General features: G+C 50.9%; 1 protein-coding gene across 2 annotated transcripts; it reads right to left on the bottom strand.

Annotated features, from left to right (window-relative positions):
• Nucleotides 1–1,741: 1,741 nt before the first annotated feature.
• On the bottom strand, nt 1,742–16,686 carry NFIL3 (nuclear factor, interleukin 3 regulated). Of its 2 annotated transcripts, none has more exons than XM_041745245.1 (2): nt 16,312–16,686; nt 1,742–3,583 (listed from the first exon to the last, which is right to left on the bottom strand). In XM_041745245.1, the coding sequence occupies exon 2, from the start codon at nt 3,428–3,430 to the stop codon at nt 2,042–2,044; it is 1,389 nt and encodes a 462-aa protein (XP_041601179.1). In that variant the 5' UTR covers nt 3,431–3,583; nt 16,312–16,686; the 3' UTR covers nt 1,742–2,041. The 2 variants fall into 2 exon arrangements, with proteins under 2 accessions (XP_041601179.1, XP_041601180.1); XM_041745246.1 differs by lacking the exon at nt 16,312–16,686 and adding an exon at nt 15,607–15,725.
• Nucleotides 16,687–17,498: the final 812 nt, after the last annotated feature.

Raw genomic sequence — 17,498 nt, 5'->3', positions numbered from 1 at the left:
GTGAGAGGTGTCACATCTAGGTTCCTTTGGAGTGTTTACTTTGCACTGAAGAGCTCACAATTACCCAGTGCAACAAGACAGTTGTCCTCATGTTTGGACTGTATGAACACAACTGACATCTCCTGGGAGCTGACTCAGAGTAAGCTGGAGGAAACTAAAGCCCCCACTCCCACCCCTACAATATGTACTTATTGTATTATTTTCTCCCAATTGTGAACTTGCACAGCTTTTTAAATTTTTTTATTTTGTTTAACACAGGAATCTGACCTTACAAGGTATCCCTACTATACCCATGTTGGGTTCATTGCATCCATTCCAGGCTGTCAAATGCTTTGGGATCCTGGCCCCCTTACAATATTTGAGTCCCCCACCCTCCCACCCCACGCTTTGTATAACATTTGAAATGAGATGAGTCTGCCTCGGGGGCCTCACCCAGTCACTGATAAAATATGAAGAGAGAAGGCCAAGGGCTGAGAAGAACCACATTTCTCTAAGAGCCAGGAGATTTCAGAGAGAAAACAAGTCACTGTGGCCAAAAGGAAAGAGTGAATACCGTGCACGCGCACTATTAGTACCTTTAGTTCTAAGAGCCACTTTTAAAAATATAGAGGAGTGAGCTTTTACTCAGAAACTAGTCCGCCAAGGAGACTGCAGCGCCATAAACGGCATGTCTGGGGTGGCACCATGATACACGGGCAGCAAACCGGCTGAGGGCTGAGTCACTCTGTACACCCCCTGAGAGCCCCGAGTCCCTGCACTTCCCACAGAACAGCAAGGAGGTCAATGTGGGAAGAGTTGGACCTGGAGACAGCTTCCATGAGGACCACAGCCCTGGAGAAGCCTGGCCTTGACCAGCTTGTGCCCACCCCTCCCACCCCACCCAGAGGACCCAAACTACTGACCCCACTGCCTCCCACAGGCGACTGCAGATCCTATTCAAATCATCAGTAACCATCTCACCATCAATCGACTCAGAACGACGTTTTCTCCCGGGCGTCTACGTTATAGTTTCTACTACGGAGCTACTATTTATAGTCATCACTGGCAAACTGGAAAAAATAAAACAAGTCATTATGTATCCTCAGACTCTACGTGTTGGACTGGGATAGCCGATGTGTTCTGTGAAATTTTGGAAACGAAGTAAAAATGGAATTTCACTAGCTTAATTCCCTAGACTATTGCAGTCGAGAACTGTTAAGATTTAGAATAACATAAAAGTGACTTCATCCTTAGTCTTTAGACACTCTTAAAAGAACTTCTAATTAATAAAGTGGGTCAGTGACTCAACTATCCACATGAGTGTGTCATACTCAAAAAAAAAAAAAAAAAAAAAAAAAGACCCATGAGGGGCTGATGCCAGACAACTTGGATTTTTCTACTCAAAACAACAACAACAAAAAACACGGAAAACTTAAGCCTAATGAAAAATAGATAATGGGAAGTAATTTAGTAAATTAGTCTCAAATGTAAGAGAAGTCATTGTTATTTCCTTGCCCTCCCTCTTCTGGAAAGTTTCCAAACTTATTATTGCCCAGGGCCAAACCAGAAGAAAAACAAATTATGTGCTGAACTTCCATTTCGGTTTTGCCGTAATTCAGGGAAGAAAAGTCCCCCAAGTGAGTAAAATACGGAATATTTTAATGTCCACTTCGGGAACTTAAATTGTTTTTTTTTTTTTCCTCTCTCTCTCTCTCTCTCTCTCTCTCTCTCTTCTATAAAATCAAGTGCAAGGAAGCAGAAGTTCTGTGTTTGTCACCAATCCTTTATTGAAACTGGTAACCGACACGCTTTATAATAGAACAACAAAAATAATGTTCAATATATACAGCCTTTGCATGGACTATCTGACTATACACAAGGCAGAGTGATAACACGATCTAACTTCCATAATCATTTGTGCACAAAAAGACACCCAGCAGACATGTGGACATTACAGTGGAATGACATCACGGTCCAGTGAAAATTCAGCCTAATACAAAAAACGAACTCGTCTATCGCAAATGACAGCTCTCTCAACGCCCAGAGCTTCTCAGTAGTTAATTCACCCGGAGTCCGAAGCAGAGATTTGGTGTGTGGCTATGAGTCTCTTCAGTGAGACCACCTCTGTGGATAAGTTTGCTATGCCCTGCTTCAGAAACAAATTCTCCGGGTCAGACACTTTGTAGCCACTGTCTTGCATTTCCACAACTCCCGTTTTGAAGCTGTTCTGGGTTTTGCCATGAAGTTCTTTTTGGTGCCAGTGTTCTGATTTGAGAGACCAATCTTGAATGTTGGTCACCTGCACTGAGAAAGGGGTGAGGGAAGAATGTACCATCCCGGGGCCCGGGTGCTTCTCGAGTTCGAAATGTCTCTTAGGCGCCCCGTCGACAGGCGAGGACGGTTTCTGCGTGGCGTCGAACTCGTGGTCGAAGGCCTCCACCTTGATCTGCATGGCTTTGGCTTTTATGCGAAGCTTGTGCGGCAAGGCCGAGGAGTTCGCTTCTGGAACCTTAACCACGGTGGCGTGGACGCGCTGAAGCTCCACGGGAGAGTGGATGGGGCCCTTGGGCACCTGCTGCTCGTCCTCGCCATCCGAGGACTTGCCCACGGCACCGTCGTCCGTCTCCGAGGTCCGGGGGGAGTTGCTGGAGGAGCGGGCCACCTGCAGCAGAGGGGGAGAGTGCGAGTAGCCGGGGAAGGCGGTCCCCATGAGGTTCTGGTACACGGAGGCCCGGTAGGCGCCCCGCTCGTCGCCAGGCTCCCTCGCGTAGCTCTCCAGTTCCACCGGCTCCTGCTTGATGGCCTGGAACTTGCCCTCGGGGCTCCCGCAGCCACCCCGCGCTGCCCCGTCCTGCGTATGTTCCAGTGAGGACACTTCGGAGACGTCAGACAGGGAGGCCTGCGGGGAGTGCTTGATGACCGAAATGCAGCCGCTTGTCACCATCGAGGGCTCGTGCTCATCCACGAAGGGGCTGCCGCTGGCTTTGGATGCCTGGTAGTCTTGGAAGTACACGGCCGTGGAGTGACTGAGTTTCTGAATCTCTTGGGTGTAGGCCGTAGAGCTAATTAAACCAAACTTTAATTTTAGGGACAGCAGCTCGGCTTTCAGAGTAGCATTTTCTTCTCCCAAGGCGATCAGCTTGTTCTCCAAAACCAGATCATTCAGCCGACGCTTCTCCCGGGACCTCTTGGCAGCTTCGTTATTTTTCCGCCTCTTTTCCCAATACATGGCATCCTTCTTCTCGTCGGGAATGAACTCCCGTTTCCTCCGACACGCGGAAGACTTGCTTTTCCCCACGCTGCCTTCGTTCAACAGCAGCTCTTCGCCCGCCGTCAGGTCTTCCGAGACCTCGGTGAGCGTGGGGTTGAGCACCATCATCTTGTCCACACCGCTGCCAGCATCCAGGGATGCCTGCTCCTTCTTGATGGTCTGCATTTTCCTCAGCTGCATCAGAATCAGGACGGATGACTCCCCCAGTATTCACAAATGCTTTACAAGCTGCAGCGTGCAAGCCATCAACACGTGCCCTCCCGTCCTGCGGTCCGGAACAAAGCTCTCCGGCTCCTCTCACTGAAGGGAGTAGGGTTCGTCCTCCCAGGTTCCCTGCAATACAGGAAAAGAACGTTATCCACCGGCCAAATACCTATTGTCAACTATGCACCAGGAGTGACGCGAAGCACACAGGGCACACAGGTCTGCACAAGACGCAGGCCTTTCCTTCAAAGAGGCTGCCATCTGGAAAAGGAGATGGGGCCCACATGCCTATGCTGTCAGGCGGAGAGGACAGCTCTCCAGCGAGACCCTCAGCAGAGTGCTGCGTGGCCCAGGACCGTGGCAGCAAAAACGCAGGTGCCCAGGGAGAAACAAGAGGAAGGCTGTTCCAGAAGCAGAAATGGGGGAGGAGGGCATGTGGAGACGGACATCCCAGGAAGGAAATGATGGATTGCCTCTGGGTGGTTAAGTTTTTATTTCTTTTTAAAAGTTTTTATTTATTCATGAGAGACACAGAGAGAGAGAGGCAGAGACACAGGCAGAGGGAGAAGCAGGCTCCCTGCGGAGAGCCCCATGTGGACTCCATCCCAGGACTCTGGGATCATGCCCTGAGCCAAAGGCTCATCCACTGAGCCACCCAGGAGTCCCTGGTTGGTTAAGTTTTTAAACGGCACTTGCATATTGCGGTGCTTCTGAATAATCTTAGACAAATTTACATCACTACGAAGCAAACAAGCTCACCCCTTCCAAGGAACTTCCCCCAGGTAAACGCTCACACCCGAGCACAAATTCTCAAGTACGTGGAATAGAGTATCACTGGTGCTAAATCTGTTATTTTCACCAAAAATGAAAATAAAAGCCACACCAATGACTTGAGTTGTAGTTATCTGGATTGACCCTTGCATGGCCATGAACCTGTCCATCACACCCCCAACCACATTCTGGCAGGTGGCCCAGCACACCTGGACGAATGAGACTCCCCCTCAATAAAGCTGTCTCTTCTGACGCATCGTTCTTTTTTCTGGTTCCTTCAAATTGATTTCTCTAACATCTACTTAAGATTGAAGCACCTAACATGCTTTTCTTTCTTTCTTTTTCCTTTTCTTTTTTTTTTTGTCCTGAAAAGTCTGCCTCAATAGATTTCATTTATACAGCAGTTTGGGACTAAAATAGTTACTACTACTACTAATAATAATAATTACATAAAATAAACAGTTACTATTCAAAGGGACTTTTTTAATTTTTTTTTTTTTTTTTAGGTACAGTGCATTCTTGAAACAAAATTATTTTAAACCAAGAGAATGTAATTATGGAAAGAATTTCTTTCCATTTTACTAATTAGTCTCAAACAAAATATTTTTAAAAAATCCTCTAAAATAGAACCAACAGCTAGCTTCCTTTTTCACTGATGAGATATTTATAATCTGAATTTGGCTTGACAGGAGGTAATAAACCCATATTAGATTCCAATGACAATCTTTGTGTGGTGGTTTTGGGATCCAACTGTATTTCTAGACAGGGTTTCTCTGCCTGATTTCCCAGTAGGTAATACTTTCCTACAGGAGACCCCGTTCCGTCACTGCTATTTGCATATGGTACTCTCTCCTGCCACATTAAAAAGATTTAATGTTTTTGTTTTACGTCACTCCCTTTCTTGTGCATAGTTTTGTAATGACTAATGAAATGAAGTTTAATTTTATCATCTGGAAAAGCCTGCCAGCTTCTTGCGCCTTTTCCAGAAAGAACAGAAGAAATGATGTAATAATTTCAGGATCATAAAGAATAAGGTTTAATGCCACATTTTTGTCCATCAAGCTGGGCCAACAGGGAAACAGTCAGTTGCAATGTAGCGAACCCCACGATTAATAATAACCAAGACTCTGCTTGTTTTTGATAACACAGTGCTGAGGCAAGGAGTCTGCATGGCAGGCAGCAATGATGGTGTCAAAAGGAGATCTTCCTAGTGATGACTTGGCGCAACAACACTGCTTTCTATAGGTCCACTCAGGTTCCGTCTTCTGACGTGAAAACCCATTCTTCCTCTATATGTTCATCGGGCTCTTCCCTATTACTGAAGATTTCTGTTCCCCAGCTCGGTCAAGTCCCCACCACTAAAGTTAACTGAGTGCTGAGGCAAAGCCAAACTTCCAGCAGCAGATGGGACAACTGCACTGATCTTTTCTGGAGATCTTTTGATCTTTTTTGATCTTTTTTTGCACCTATTCTTCAAACCTCCACTGGATCTTTGGGCACTACTGTTCTTTTTTTAAACATCATATAGTTCCTTGAACACTATCATTCTGGATATATTTTCCAATGGAGACTTACTCTCTCCCCTGCATTTTAAAATGTATCCCTTCCTGGGACACCTGGGTAGCTCTGTGGTTGAGCGTCTGCCTTCAGCTCAGGGTGTGATTCCGGGGTCCTGGGATTGTGTCCCGCATTAGGCTCCCCGCAGGAAGCCTGCTTCCCCCTCTGCCTATGTCTTTGCCTTTCTCTCTGTGTCTCTCCTGAGTAAAGAAATAAAAAAAATCTTAAAAAAAAAACACCTTCTTTTTTTAAAAAAAATTCACATTCCTTCTACATCTGCTTCCCCAGTGAGTCTTCCCAGTTAATGCTTTTGAAATGCCCCACCATTCTGCCTTTGTTACTCTTCCTAAACTTTTGCTCATTTCATATTTCTTACCCATTTTCATCATTTCAAATCTACCAAGGGGGTTGGGGCTTTGCAGCCTCCTGTCCAAAGGCTGCATGTGCCAGGAGCCGGGGAGAGCGGGGCGGGCAGCCCTCACCACACCGCATTAAGGACACCACCCCAGGTCCACTTACTAAAAGTATCCCCCTGGGCTTAGCACCTCTTTGACCCCTCTCTTCTTGCCATCTAAGCACTCTGTGTTCACTCTGTCATCTCTAGAACTTCGTCAGTACGTCCAAAACCTACAAGAATTATTCGTTCTTTTTAATCATCTTGCTGTGTGAATTTTACTACATGTATTAGAATCTGGGACTCTTCCTTCATCTGCAAATATTAATTGTCTCTCTGACTCATCGGCAAATCACTATACCTACTATCTCAGAGGATCTTCTGTAATATTTTTTATCAAATAATCTTGCAGCGTTGGAAAAAAGTTTATCATGCGCTTGAGATGATGCAGAGAGAGGTGCCGATTTTCTACACCGTATCTTTCTACAGGTTTGTTTCCTATGACCAACTAGTCTGCAGTTGTTTTCAGGGTGCAAAGTATCGTCTCTTGTGTCGGAGCAACAAACTGAACAGAGAGGTGTCCAATATTGGATTGACAGTCCCTCCTTTGCCTCAGCTAAGAGAGTTTTGTAAATGAAACACTTTCTGATAGTATTTTTTAAGCCGAATATTATCATGCAAATTCTAAGCAAGACATTTGAAATGCTTGTTAACAGAGAGCTGCTCTCATTCATGAATTGATTTGTTCAACACATACGGAGCGCCTACTGTGGACCAGGCACAGAGCCAGATGTGGGGGCGGGGGGGGGGAACCAAACCCAAGAGTCAAGGAGCTCCTAGTCTTCTGCAGGAGGCAGAGTGAAGAACCAGGGCCAAGGGAGGCACACACAACGGGGGGCGCCGTCTACATGGGGACCTGGTGCACACGGCACATCCTCCCCAGCCCCACTGCTTGTTTGTGGGGGTGGTGACAACAACACAAGCAATCCTAACAGGTGCCATTAACTGAACGCTTACTACACAGGAGACACGGGGAGCCCAGCCTCTCATGGGTTTGTTCCCCTCACCGTAATGGTTTTCAAAACAGAAAAGGCTCAAAGAAGTTCAGTGCCCGGCCCAGTGCCGCACAGCTGGTCAAGCAGCAGAGCTCAGACCTCAGCCCACATCCTAGTCCCATTCCCCTACCAGGACCCAGTCTGACACCTGCACGGGGTTGTTCTGGTGCGCGTCCAGTTCCGTTTCTGGATCACCCACATTTCTGAGTAATACGCACCAGCTTACTAACGTACTTTGGGACACGAGTAGATGCTGCCAGAACTTCCTTAAGACGACAAAGGTGCCACCTGGAGCTTCTCTCCAGCCTCTCTGGAGTTGTTTGGTCGATACTCCTGAGAGTATCTAATGAACTGAGAAAACTTTCCGAAGGTTCATCTCTGCTAAAATTTTAATCTCCTGGCAATTGTATATGCTAAAATAGGAAAAAAGAAAAACTGTAGCCAGGGGCATTGTCACCTCTGATTTTCTTGTACAAAACCAAAATGTGCCCATTTTCAACATGGAGGGGAGGAGGGTAGTTGAGACACAGAGAGACTGAGTGACTTTCCCAAGATCACACAGCACTGGAGGGCAGAGGTGGGCCTTAGAACCTATCTGCCTCTCGACAGGAACTTACAGGGAGGGCTAAGGTGGTTTATGAGCCGTCTAACGCATCGACATTTATGCTCAACTAGTGACTTTATTTCAAACTCCAGTGTTCTCCCTTGGGATTGATGCCCATGTCACCTCTGTGTCATGCAGGCGGGTCACCACCAGCACTGTGCAGCAGGCACCCCTTCGATTTCCTTTTTTGAGTAACTGTTACTTAACTGCCAGTTCTGTGACGCTGGCCGGTTCGGCACGACCAGCCTCATCAGCACACCCATTAGATAATAGGGCTTGCTTCACGAGGACAGGAATAAAAAGAGAAACCGAAGAGCAGGAGGCAGGGCCTTCCAGCCAGTGGCCTCCCATCCGTCCTGCCGTGTCTAATGAACGCTGCTTCCTAGCCTATTATGCTATTTCCACAGGCGGGAGTTGAGTTTTGCAAACTCCAAGCTGTATGTAATGTCTGTTGCCGTCAGATGACCTAAGCACCGTCTTTAATTAGGATCAAAATTTGGTTCAAAAAAATTCTCCAAAAGAGTAAAAGTTCACAACATGAAGTGTCCACCAAATTCTCCCTCGAGGAGCGACGTCATTGCTGACGCTTACACAGACAGCCCTGCACCTGCCCCGGAGCCTCTTTCGCAAGAACCATGGATGGCAATTCAAACTTTTATGAAACGAGAAGGCTTTTGTTTCAAGCCTCTGAAATGCTTCCCACAGTTTAGACATTATTCTACTACGAGAAAAGTTTGTTATTAATGCTCTCTTGAAAGGGGAAGTCTTACTGCAAATAGATGTATTACATATTTTGATTTAAAAATTCTGTCTATACAAAATGAAACACTATCTGATATATGCTATTTTTAGAAGCGCCTTTTTAAAAATAGAACTATCTCATTGTCTTCCACTTGCTGGATGTGCCATTTATTCCCTCAGAGGCGTAGTATAGATACCATTAAAGAAAGAAATTTTTTTACATGAAATTGTAAGCTATCTCTCCACGAAGCAGACAGCTGCTTGTTTTCGAGATAACGTGTGACTTCGGTGAAAAGTTAATAAATAAAGTTCATCAATTCACAGCTCCTTAAGCTATTAAAACTAGCAAAATGTTAACCTACGTTTCTTGTGGTAGATTAACAGTCAATGACATAACTGTTTCAACAGAATGCTTTTACTTCTTTTCATGGATAGGAATAAAATCCAGTACTTAAAAGCAGAGATAAAACAGGGAAAGGATACACATGTGCAGTCTAGGCGGGAGTGGGGAGTGAAAAAAACTCGGAGTATTGAAGTTGCAAGGGGGATTTCTAATCAGGCTGAAAAATAAAAGGCTTTTATTTTTTAAAGTCATCTCTACACCCAACGTGGGGCTTGAACTCATGACCCCAAGATCAAGAGTCGCATGCTCTATGGGCTGAGCCAGCCAGGCATTCCAATGGCTTTTTAAATTAATGTTAAATTTTAACATTGTTAGGCCTCTCTAATTGGCACTGAAGTGCCTCCCGTTCAGTAATATGAACCCTAGTGCTAGAGAGAAATGTGTATGCGATCTACATACGAACACAAAGTGACGCTCACGCTTTGCCAAAATCTGTCCTATCATAGAAATGAATTAACCTACTTTTCCGGTTTGGGCACGTTTGTAAATAAATGTGTTAAAACCCGATGAGAGTTTATGCTATGTGAAAATATTTCGAGTTTCTTGCTCTCTCATCCTCCACAAAGGGCCACTTAAAAATGAGACTGAACCTTAACAAATAAGATAACGCTGCATTTTATGATGGCACTGGCATAACTTAAGGAATTGAAGTACGGAATAGTACAACTTGACACTCTTTTATACAAGAGGCCAGTGTCTGCAACCTACAGCACACAATGGAAATACTCCGAAGACCATGCAGGAAGCGCATAGATGCTAACTCACACAAAGACTGCATGACTGCAGAATCAAAGACAAAACACACCCTCGCTGAAGGGGGACAGGGATGGGGTGGGTGTGGAATAACAGTAAAGCATTTTTTTTTAAAGATTTTTATTTATTTATTCATTCATGAGAGACAGAGAGAGAGAGAGAGAGGCAGAGACACAGGAAGAGGGAGAAGCAGGCTCCATGCAGGGAGTCCAACGTGGGACTCGATCCCAGGACTCCAGGATCACGCCCTGGGCCAAAGGCGGCGCTAAACCGCTGAGCCACCAGGGCTGCCAGTATTTTTTAAATGCCAGCATTTTTAAAAAGCTGCAGTCACTACAAAATGGGGACCACTGCTTTCCTTGAAACCTCGGAAGACAGTGGATCAGTGTGACAACTAATCTGAAATCCTAAGAGACACCAACAAGTCACCAAGTAACTCCGTTACAGGAAATTCTGCCAAGGGTTTGCACCAGCAGAGCGCACCCTGAGGAATGGTGGCAGGAACAGTGTGGGTGCAGGGCTGGGGGTGAAGGGGACGGGGAGGGCAAGGCACAAAAAGTTCTTGAATGTTTGCAAGTACACTGAAGAACCCCTCCAGTCCTCCTCAGCTTGACTTTTTGTATTTCTAATTTTTGATTTCACTTTCTTGCCCAGCAAGCAGCTGATTACAAATGTCATTTACTTTACTATGGGCCTTATGAATAGGATGGGTTTTTTTTTTTTTTTTTTAATGTTTTCATCTCTACTTGAAGGCTATTGAATTGCCCCTTAAGATCCTTGGAGAGTTAATTGATAAAAAGACACCATGTTCTGATAACTAAAAGGCTTATAATACAAAGATCATTCTGATTCCAACGAAAATGAGCCCTCAAAGCCCAGATTATTACCAATGGCATTTAGAAAATCCCCACTAAACTTTCTTATCATAAAAACAAGCTTAAGTTCTCTAATTAAAACCGTATGAGAAATGGTGTTTTTTTAAGTTTTTTTTTTTTTTTTTAACTACAGGAAAGTTATTTGCAAAGAAATTTGAGAGGTAATTGGGGGTAGCAGTAATACAAATTCATTTTGAAACCAAAAAACTGTTATGTAATGTCTGTGATCAAAGGTCAATGTCTTTCGACATTCTCAATGAGTCCGATCTGGATAAAAATCAACTCAAATACAATTTAGGAAAATAACAGGATATCAAACAATGTGTTAATGCTGTGAAACACTGGCACACCTCACAAAACCCAGAAATGCATATTAAAGGAGCTTCAATTGCATTGTTTCTGTCATATTTTGAATCAAATCCCAAGTGTGCTCTCATTCCCTCAATACAAATTAAAAATAAACAACTCCTCGCAGCATCAGTGCCATCTGGATTACAATGGAAAAATGAAGTATGTGTGATTTTAGCTCGGGTAAAAATAAAGCCGAGGCAAGATGACTGGCACCTTTTCCATTCCATGCGGCAATCACATTCACGTCGTGGAGCTGACTCCGGACCAAGGCAAGGTCAACTAGAAATATCCACTCTGCGGGTGAGTCAGGCAGTTGCTCAACACGGGAAAGCGCTCTAACAAAGGGTTTTTAATTTTCAGGTGGTTGCATCACACTGATGTTATAATTGCACTTCGCAAAGATAAGCCTTTAACACAGAAAAGGAAATTGTTTCAAAGACTACAGTGAGCTAGCACTCACACTCTGGGGAAGGAGACGGATGGGGGTGGGGGTGGGTGTTACTAGCACAGTGTTCACCCCCCACTTCTCCTTTTCAGGCTGGTGGTCTGGGCTGCTAATCCATCTCTCCATACCTGCACTCCCTCACCTATAAAATAAGGACAGTGATAGAACACAGTGCCAGGCACAAGCAGGGTAAGGAAGGGGCTAGGAAGCACTAGCTCTTAATTTCATTTCTGAAGAATGAGCAGCATCAAGGCAAGGAGGATGATGAGTTCCAGGGCTTTTGAGCCTCTCACAATTCTTAGGGAAGTACGGCCCTGTGCTGAAGGTGGAAGGGTCACCCAGCTGAAGTCTCGTGTAATCAAAAGAACTGACCATCAGCAGATTCACGGACATAGCCTTACTTTTCAACCTGGCAGCCTGTACAGGCTCCTCTCTCCGTGGCTCATCTGTGGGATCTAAGCAGCCTTGGCAGGTCTCGGGCCATGGATGTATTGATGTGGATGGATCAGGCCAAGGAAAACTGGCACAGAGAGGTCAAAGGAACTGGAAAAAGCCAGGCTGTGTGGCACTTGTTACATCATTCTAGCCGCCACGGTCTCACCTCTCTGTGTTCCTTCTAACACTTCCCCAAAACACTAACTCAGTGATTTGGGAGGTTCTGCAATACCGTCAAGAATTCACTTCAAACTTAAATCACCACTGAACACCATGGCACACAGTTTTGGGGGTGGGAGGAAGGAATCATTATTAGAACAAAAATGTATCCTGAGAAGGATCTTTCATTATAGGCTTAACTCAAACTTCAGTCCTTACTATTACTGGACAGACATGTAGGCAGAGAAAAATGAAGGTGAATACATTAAAAAAAAAAAAAAATCCGGCTCCTGGTGAATGACATGGAAACGGTTTACTGAACTCCTCACAACTACCCAGCCAGACAGGTCAAATTCTCTCAGTTTACCCTGGACACCAGTGGGGATCACAACAGCTCCTGGGAAGGGACCCAGCCCTTCTGAGCCTGCACTCCTGGCATTGGGCCAAAGCTGGTCCCTAACTACTGACAGTGGCCTGGAGCTGAAGAGAGAAACCGATTTAGGGGCACGGAGGTGGGATGTGACCCCACAGAAACCAGCTCTTCAACAAAGCCGACTGCCGGAGAACACCTGTGATGTCGCCCTGAATGCTGCGAGCCAGTTGCTGAGCACACTCAGAAGTCTTTCTGCCAGGATGAAAGTGCTGTCGCCTTACAGTAGGACAGCGGCGTCTCCCTGGGCGTTTTGATCTTTGTTTTATTTTGAACTCGGGGGATTCAAGTTCGTCCTACCCTAGCCTTTGACCGCATGAAGTACAGGTTCAAAAAAAAAAAAAAAGAAAGAAAGAAAGAAAAAGAAAAGAAAAACCAAAAAACAAACCAAGAAACAAACAACAAAAAAATGCATCCAGTCGACCAGCAAGCACACGGTGGAGCCCAGCCAGGCGCCCCTCTCCATCACCATCAGTGCCAGCGCCCCCACCCCCAACGTCTGCGGTCTGTTGACATTTGGAGGCTTTCTCGGTCCTTCTCACTTCACGAATCCAGAAGCGCCTGGCTCCGAAACAGAGCGGAGCCTCCAGGAACAAAGGTGTCCGCGGCGCGCCGCAGCTCACCGGGCCCACGCGGGAGGGAGGCCGCTGGCGCTGGCGCTGGCGCTGCCCCAGCCCCGCTGCCCTCCGCGCGCCTCGCCCCGGGCGCCCCGCGCTCCTCCCCGCCCCGCGAACCCCGGGCGCAGCCGCTCCGCCCGGCCCCGTCCCTCGGCGCCCCCGCGCGGCGCCTCACCGGGACCCGCCCCCGCCGGGTGGGCGGCGCAGCGGGGCCTCGGCGCTGCCAGGACCCCCTCGCCAGAACAAAGGAATGTGGGGAGGGGGCGAGGACGCGCGCAGGCCGCCGAGCGGCTCCGGCCCGAGCGCAGCCCGGGGCGCTCCCGGGGCCCCGACCCGAGGCCCCCCATGCGCCGCCCCCCAGGCCCCTGCCGCCGCCCCCGGGGGCCCGCGGGCGGGAGGGGCGCGCCCCTGGAGGTCGCGATCGGAAGGTGGCGCTCCGTGCTCCCCAGCAGGCCCGGGGCTCCCTGCCCAATCTCCAAAGTAGGACGAGGTCTGACACGGGGGTAGGGGGGTGGGGGTGGAGGGAGCAATATTAGCTTGTTGGAAAGCAACTGCAATTATTTGGGGGAATATAATTTGCTCCAGGGATGAATGTCTGTAATATGACCCCCCCCCCCAAAAAAAAACCCCAAGCCCTCCTCTTTATTTAAATGTTACATCAGGAAAAAAAAAAATCTGACAGATACACACCGTCATATACATATATTCACACATAATTACATTACCTAAGAGTGCCGGAAGGAATTTAAAAACTGGGCACATTAAATATTCATACATCCTCACAGGGATAAAAAAAAAAAAACTAGGGTATCTACACAAAAACGCAATCCACTAACCTATATCTGCTTCCCATAAATCATATCTGGTCTGGATTTGGGGGGGGGGGGTAAATGCCCACGATGTGAAATAAATACTTGTGACCTCATTCCCTGTTGTTATTTACAAAAGCCGAGACCAGAAGATGACACTTGGCCATCCCCTGCTGTTCTCAGGGAACACAGCACTTTTCCTAAAGTGTCCTTTATAGAGATAAATGGGAGTCAGCATCCAGCAAATCACCGGGCTCTGCGAAATGCCTTCCTAAAAATACAATCTTATCAAAGGTCTCCGAAGGCGTGGAGTTAAAACTACAGCAAATGGCCTTGAACTTGTATTTGCACAGAGCCCTGGAGAAAACACCAGAAATAGCGCTGCGAGGCCACAATTGTTAAAATGTGATAGGGCTAAATTTAGAAGAACGCACATTTCATTTAGGGCAAGAAGACACACATTCGGCAGCGTGAGCTAACTCAATGCTTTACCCAGTTGTCTACTTTCCTGTTTAAAATATCCCTTTAAAAAAAAGAAAAAAAAGAAAGAAAAAGAAACTGTCACAGTGACATTTTAAAGGCTGAGATTGTCCTACTTTCTTTGTAGCACGATTATAAAATCACGTAATTAGCTCCCGCTTCCTATGCTGACTGCCAGCACATTCGGCGGTTACATAATGCAACATTTCCAGGAAACTATTATGTGATCTGTCTTGCCGTGTCTGAAAAAGCAGTGACAATAAGGTGAGGGAAGGGGCCGGGGGATGGAGCGCTTGGAAATCCAGAGGGTGTGGGGAGGTCCGCCACCATGGTTCGCCCCGGGTCTAAAAGCAAGAGCTCGGGACACCTCAGGGGCGAGCCCGGGAGTCCCCGGATCAGAATCCAAGCCCAGGAATCCTTCACGTTCCGTAGGAGCGTTTTGGAGAAAGACGCCTTGTATTTTTATTTATTATTTTTTTTTTATCACTGGGGACCTAGCAGAGATGCAAACAACGATGCAACCGCCGACGCTGCGCGAACACCCCCAAACCGCCGCACACGTCCGCGCACCCCCGCGGCCGCCCGGACCCTCGCCAGCCTCCGCGGCGGACAGATTACGCAGCCTGCGCAAGGACGAATCCCGCAGCCCTCCCGGCTGGTGGCACACGCCGACGACACGCAGGGTGGAAGACGTCTGTGCACACACAGCCCCGGCACAAGCAGGCGCCGCGCGCATCCCCGAACGCCGTCACGGTCCGCGCTCCCGACGCGGACACCCGGGCCGGCCCCAGCGGCTGCCCCTCCGCTGCCGCGATCCTCCGCCCCCGCCGCGGGCCCGCCGAGGGGCCGGGGGAGCGGGCGGCGCTGCCCTTCCCGCTCGAGAGGGCTCGGCCTCCCCCGGCGCGCTCCTCCACCAAAACATCAATTTTCCTGAAATCAGGAGACATTATGCAACAGCGGCGGGCGGGGGCAGCGCGAGCCGGCCGGGACGACGTGCCGGCGCCGGGGCGCTGCAATCAAAGCAGCCACCTTAAGGTGGCGAGTCCCCTCCTGACGAGGCAGCAAAAGTTTATGTAATGAGCGCCCCGCGCGCACTCGCCGCCGCCGGCCGGACCCGCGCCCCGCGCCCCGCGCCCCGCTCCCCGCCCGCTGCCGGGGGCGCGCGGCCGGCGGGGCGCGGGGCGCGGGGGGCGCGGGGGGCGCGGGGCGCGGGGCGCGGGGCGCGGGGCCGGGCCGGCGGCGGGGGGCGGGGGGCGGGGGGCGGGGCGCTTACCGTGTTCCTGCTCCCGGGACGCCGAGCCGGGCGGCGGGAGGGCGCGCGGGCGGCCGGGCACAGGGCCCCCGTGCGCGCGGGGCTCGGGCTGGGCCTCCGGGGCGGCGGCGGCGGCGGCGGCGGCGAGGGCGCGGCGAGGGCGCGGCGCGGGCGGCGGGCGGCGGGCGGCGGGCGGCGGGCGGCGGGCGGCGCGCCGGGTCCGCGGGCGCCGTGGCCGCGCCGGGAGATGTGTGTTAGTAGGTCAGTTCCGAGCGCCGCGCTACGTCGCCGCCCGCCAGCCTCGCGGTGACTGGCGGCCCGGGCCCCAATCGCCGCGCCCGCCCCCGCCCCCCGCCCCCCGCCCGCCGCCAATGGCCGCGGCCGGCGGGGGCGGGCTCTCCGCGGCCCCGCCCCCGGCCCGCCCTCCTCCCGCCCCCTCCCCCTCCCTCCCTCCCTCCCTCCCTCCGCTCCCCTCCCTCCCCACGCCCGCTCCGCCCCGCCCCCCCCGCGCTGCGCCGCCCGCCCGCCGCCCGCCCGCCTCCCTCCGCGGCCGCCGCCCCGCGCCCGGCTCCCGGCTCCCGGCTCCCGGCTCCCGGCTCCCGGCTCCGCGGGCGCGCTGCGGAGGGGCCCGAGACCCGCCGCCGGCTGTCCCCGCGCTGCCCCCGCGCCGCCGCGCGCACTCACGGCGGCGCTTTGTGTGCCCCCGAGCACCCACGGCGCCGCTACCTGTTGCCCACCGAGGACCCGGGCGCGCACGGACGCCGGCGGGGCCCTCCTCGGGGCGGGCGGGGCAGGCGCGGGGGGGGCGCTGGCGGGCCGCCGCGGGGGGGGCGTAGGCGGCGGTGACCGGGCCCTCGCGCGTCTCCCCGGGGAGCGCGGCGGCCCGCGGCGGGCGGAGAACGCGCCGCACACAGACACCGCCCCCTGCACAATTAGGGCGCGGATGACGGAGGCGAGGCGGTTGCGTAAGCGGCCGGGCCGAGAGGTGGCCGCCGCGGTGCGCCCGGCCCGAGGGCCCCCCCGCCCGCAGCCCGCGGCCCTCTGCCCGGCGTCGCGCCCCTCCCTCCCCGGGCCGCGGGGCCGCGCGAGGCGCGCAGAGGTGGGAGCCAGGGCCGCTCGCGGCGCGATCCTCCAGCCTCCAGCCTCCAGCCTCCATCCTCCATCCTCCATCCTCGGGCGTCGCGCGCCGGGCTGGGAAGGCACGTGGCGCACACGCGGCGCAGCTTGGGGAGCGAGAGCGGGCGGGCGAGGCTGCCTTGGCCGGGGCCACGGTCCTTGGCGGGGGGGGGGGGGGGGCCTCCAGCTCCGCGGGGCCGCGACCCCTGCCTTCTGTGCCTTCCCAGCCTTTCCCCTAAGACAATTCTATTTTTTTTGGGGGGGGGAGAAAAATTTGTGACCCCCCACCTACCGTCGCCGGTGCCCATCATCAACAGAAAAATCTGCTTGCTCCGTCTGTCTCCTCTCCCTCATCCCCGTCCTCATGTGACGCAGTAATGAGCGCCCGAAGAGTGATGCTTCAGGATGCTTGTCCCTTGTCACTTGGTTGTTGGGAAGCCTCACGCTCCAGACTGTTCTTCAAGGAGATGCTGTGGTTCAGAACACGCACTTGTTCACAGTTCATCCGGTAGAGGGTGGATTTACCAGCAAGGCCCTGACCATTGAGACATGCCATACGGCTTTTCATTTCTTCCCTCCAAATTCACTGTCCCAGGCGCTCACCAACTCAAGAAGTTGTCTCCTGTCTATGGCTATTGAGTCTGTCCCTGCTATTAAGACGTTTATTCGAAGAGTTGACTCTGTTGATGAAAACGCGTCTGATTTTGGCTTGTGATTTCCACCTCTCTCTCAGTTTTTGATGATTCTGTATTTTTTTTCCTCAAGCCCTTAGAATGCCCACTATAGTTTGAAAACCT

Source organism: Vulpes lagopus, chromosome 2, assembly GCF_018345385.1.
Source record: "Vulpes lagopus strain Blue_001 chromosome 2, ASM1834538v1, whole genome shotgun sequence".
Taxonomy (NCBI): domain Eukaryota; kingdom Metazoa; phylum Chordata; class Mammalia; order Carnivora; family Canidae; genus Vulpes; species Vulpes lagopus.
Note: the sequence above shows the minus strand (reverse complement) of the source record. Positions and strands in the feature narration are given on the sequence as shown.

Bases quoted from the DNA above. Each gene is read 5' to 3' on its own strand.
- NFIL3 (XM_041745245.1), bottom strand. From the start codon at position 3,430: ATGCAGCTGAGGAAAATGCAGACCATCAAGAAGGAGCAGGCATCCCTG.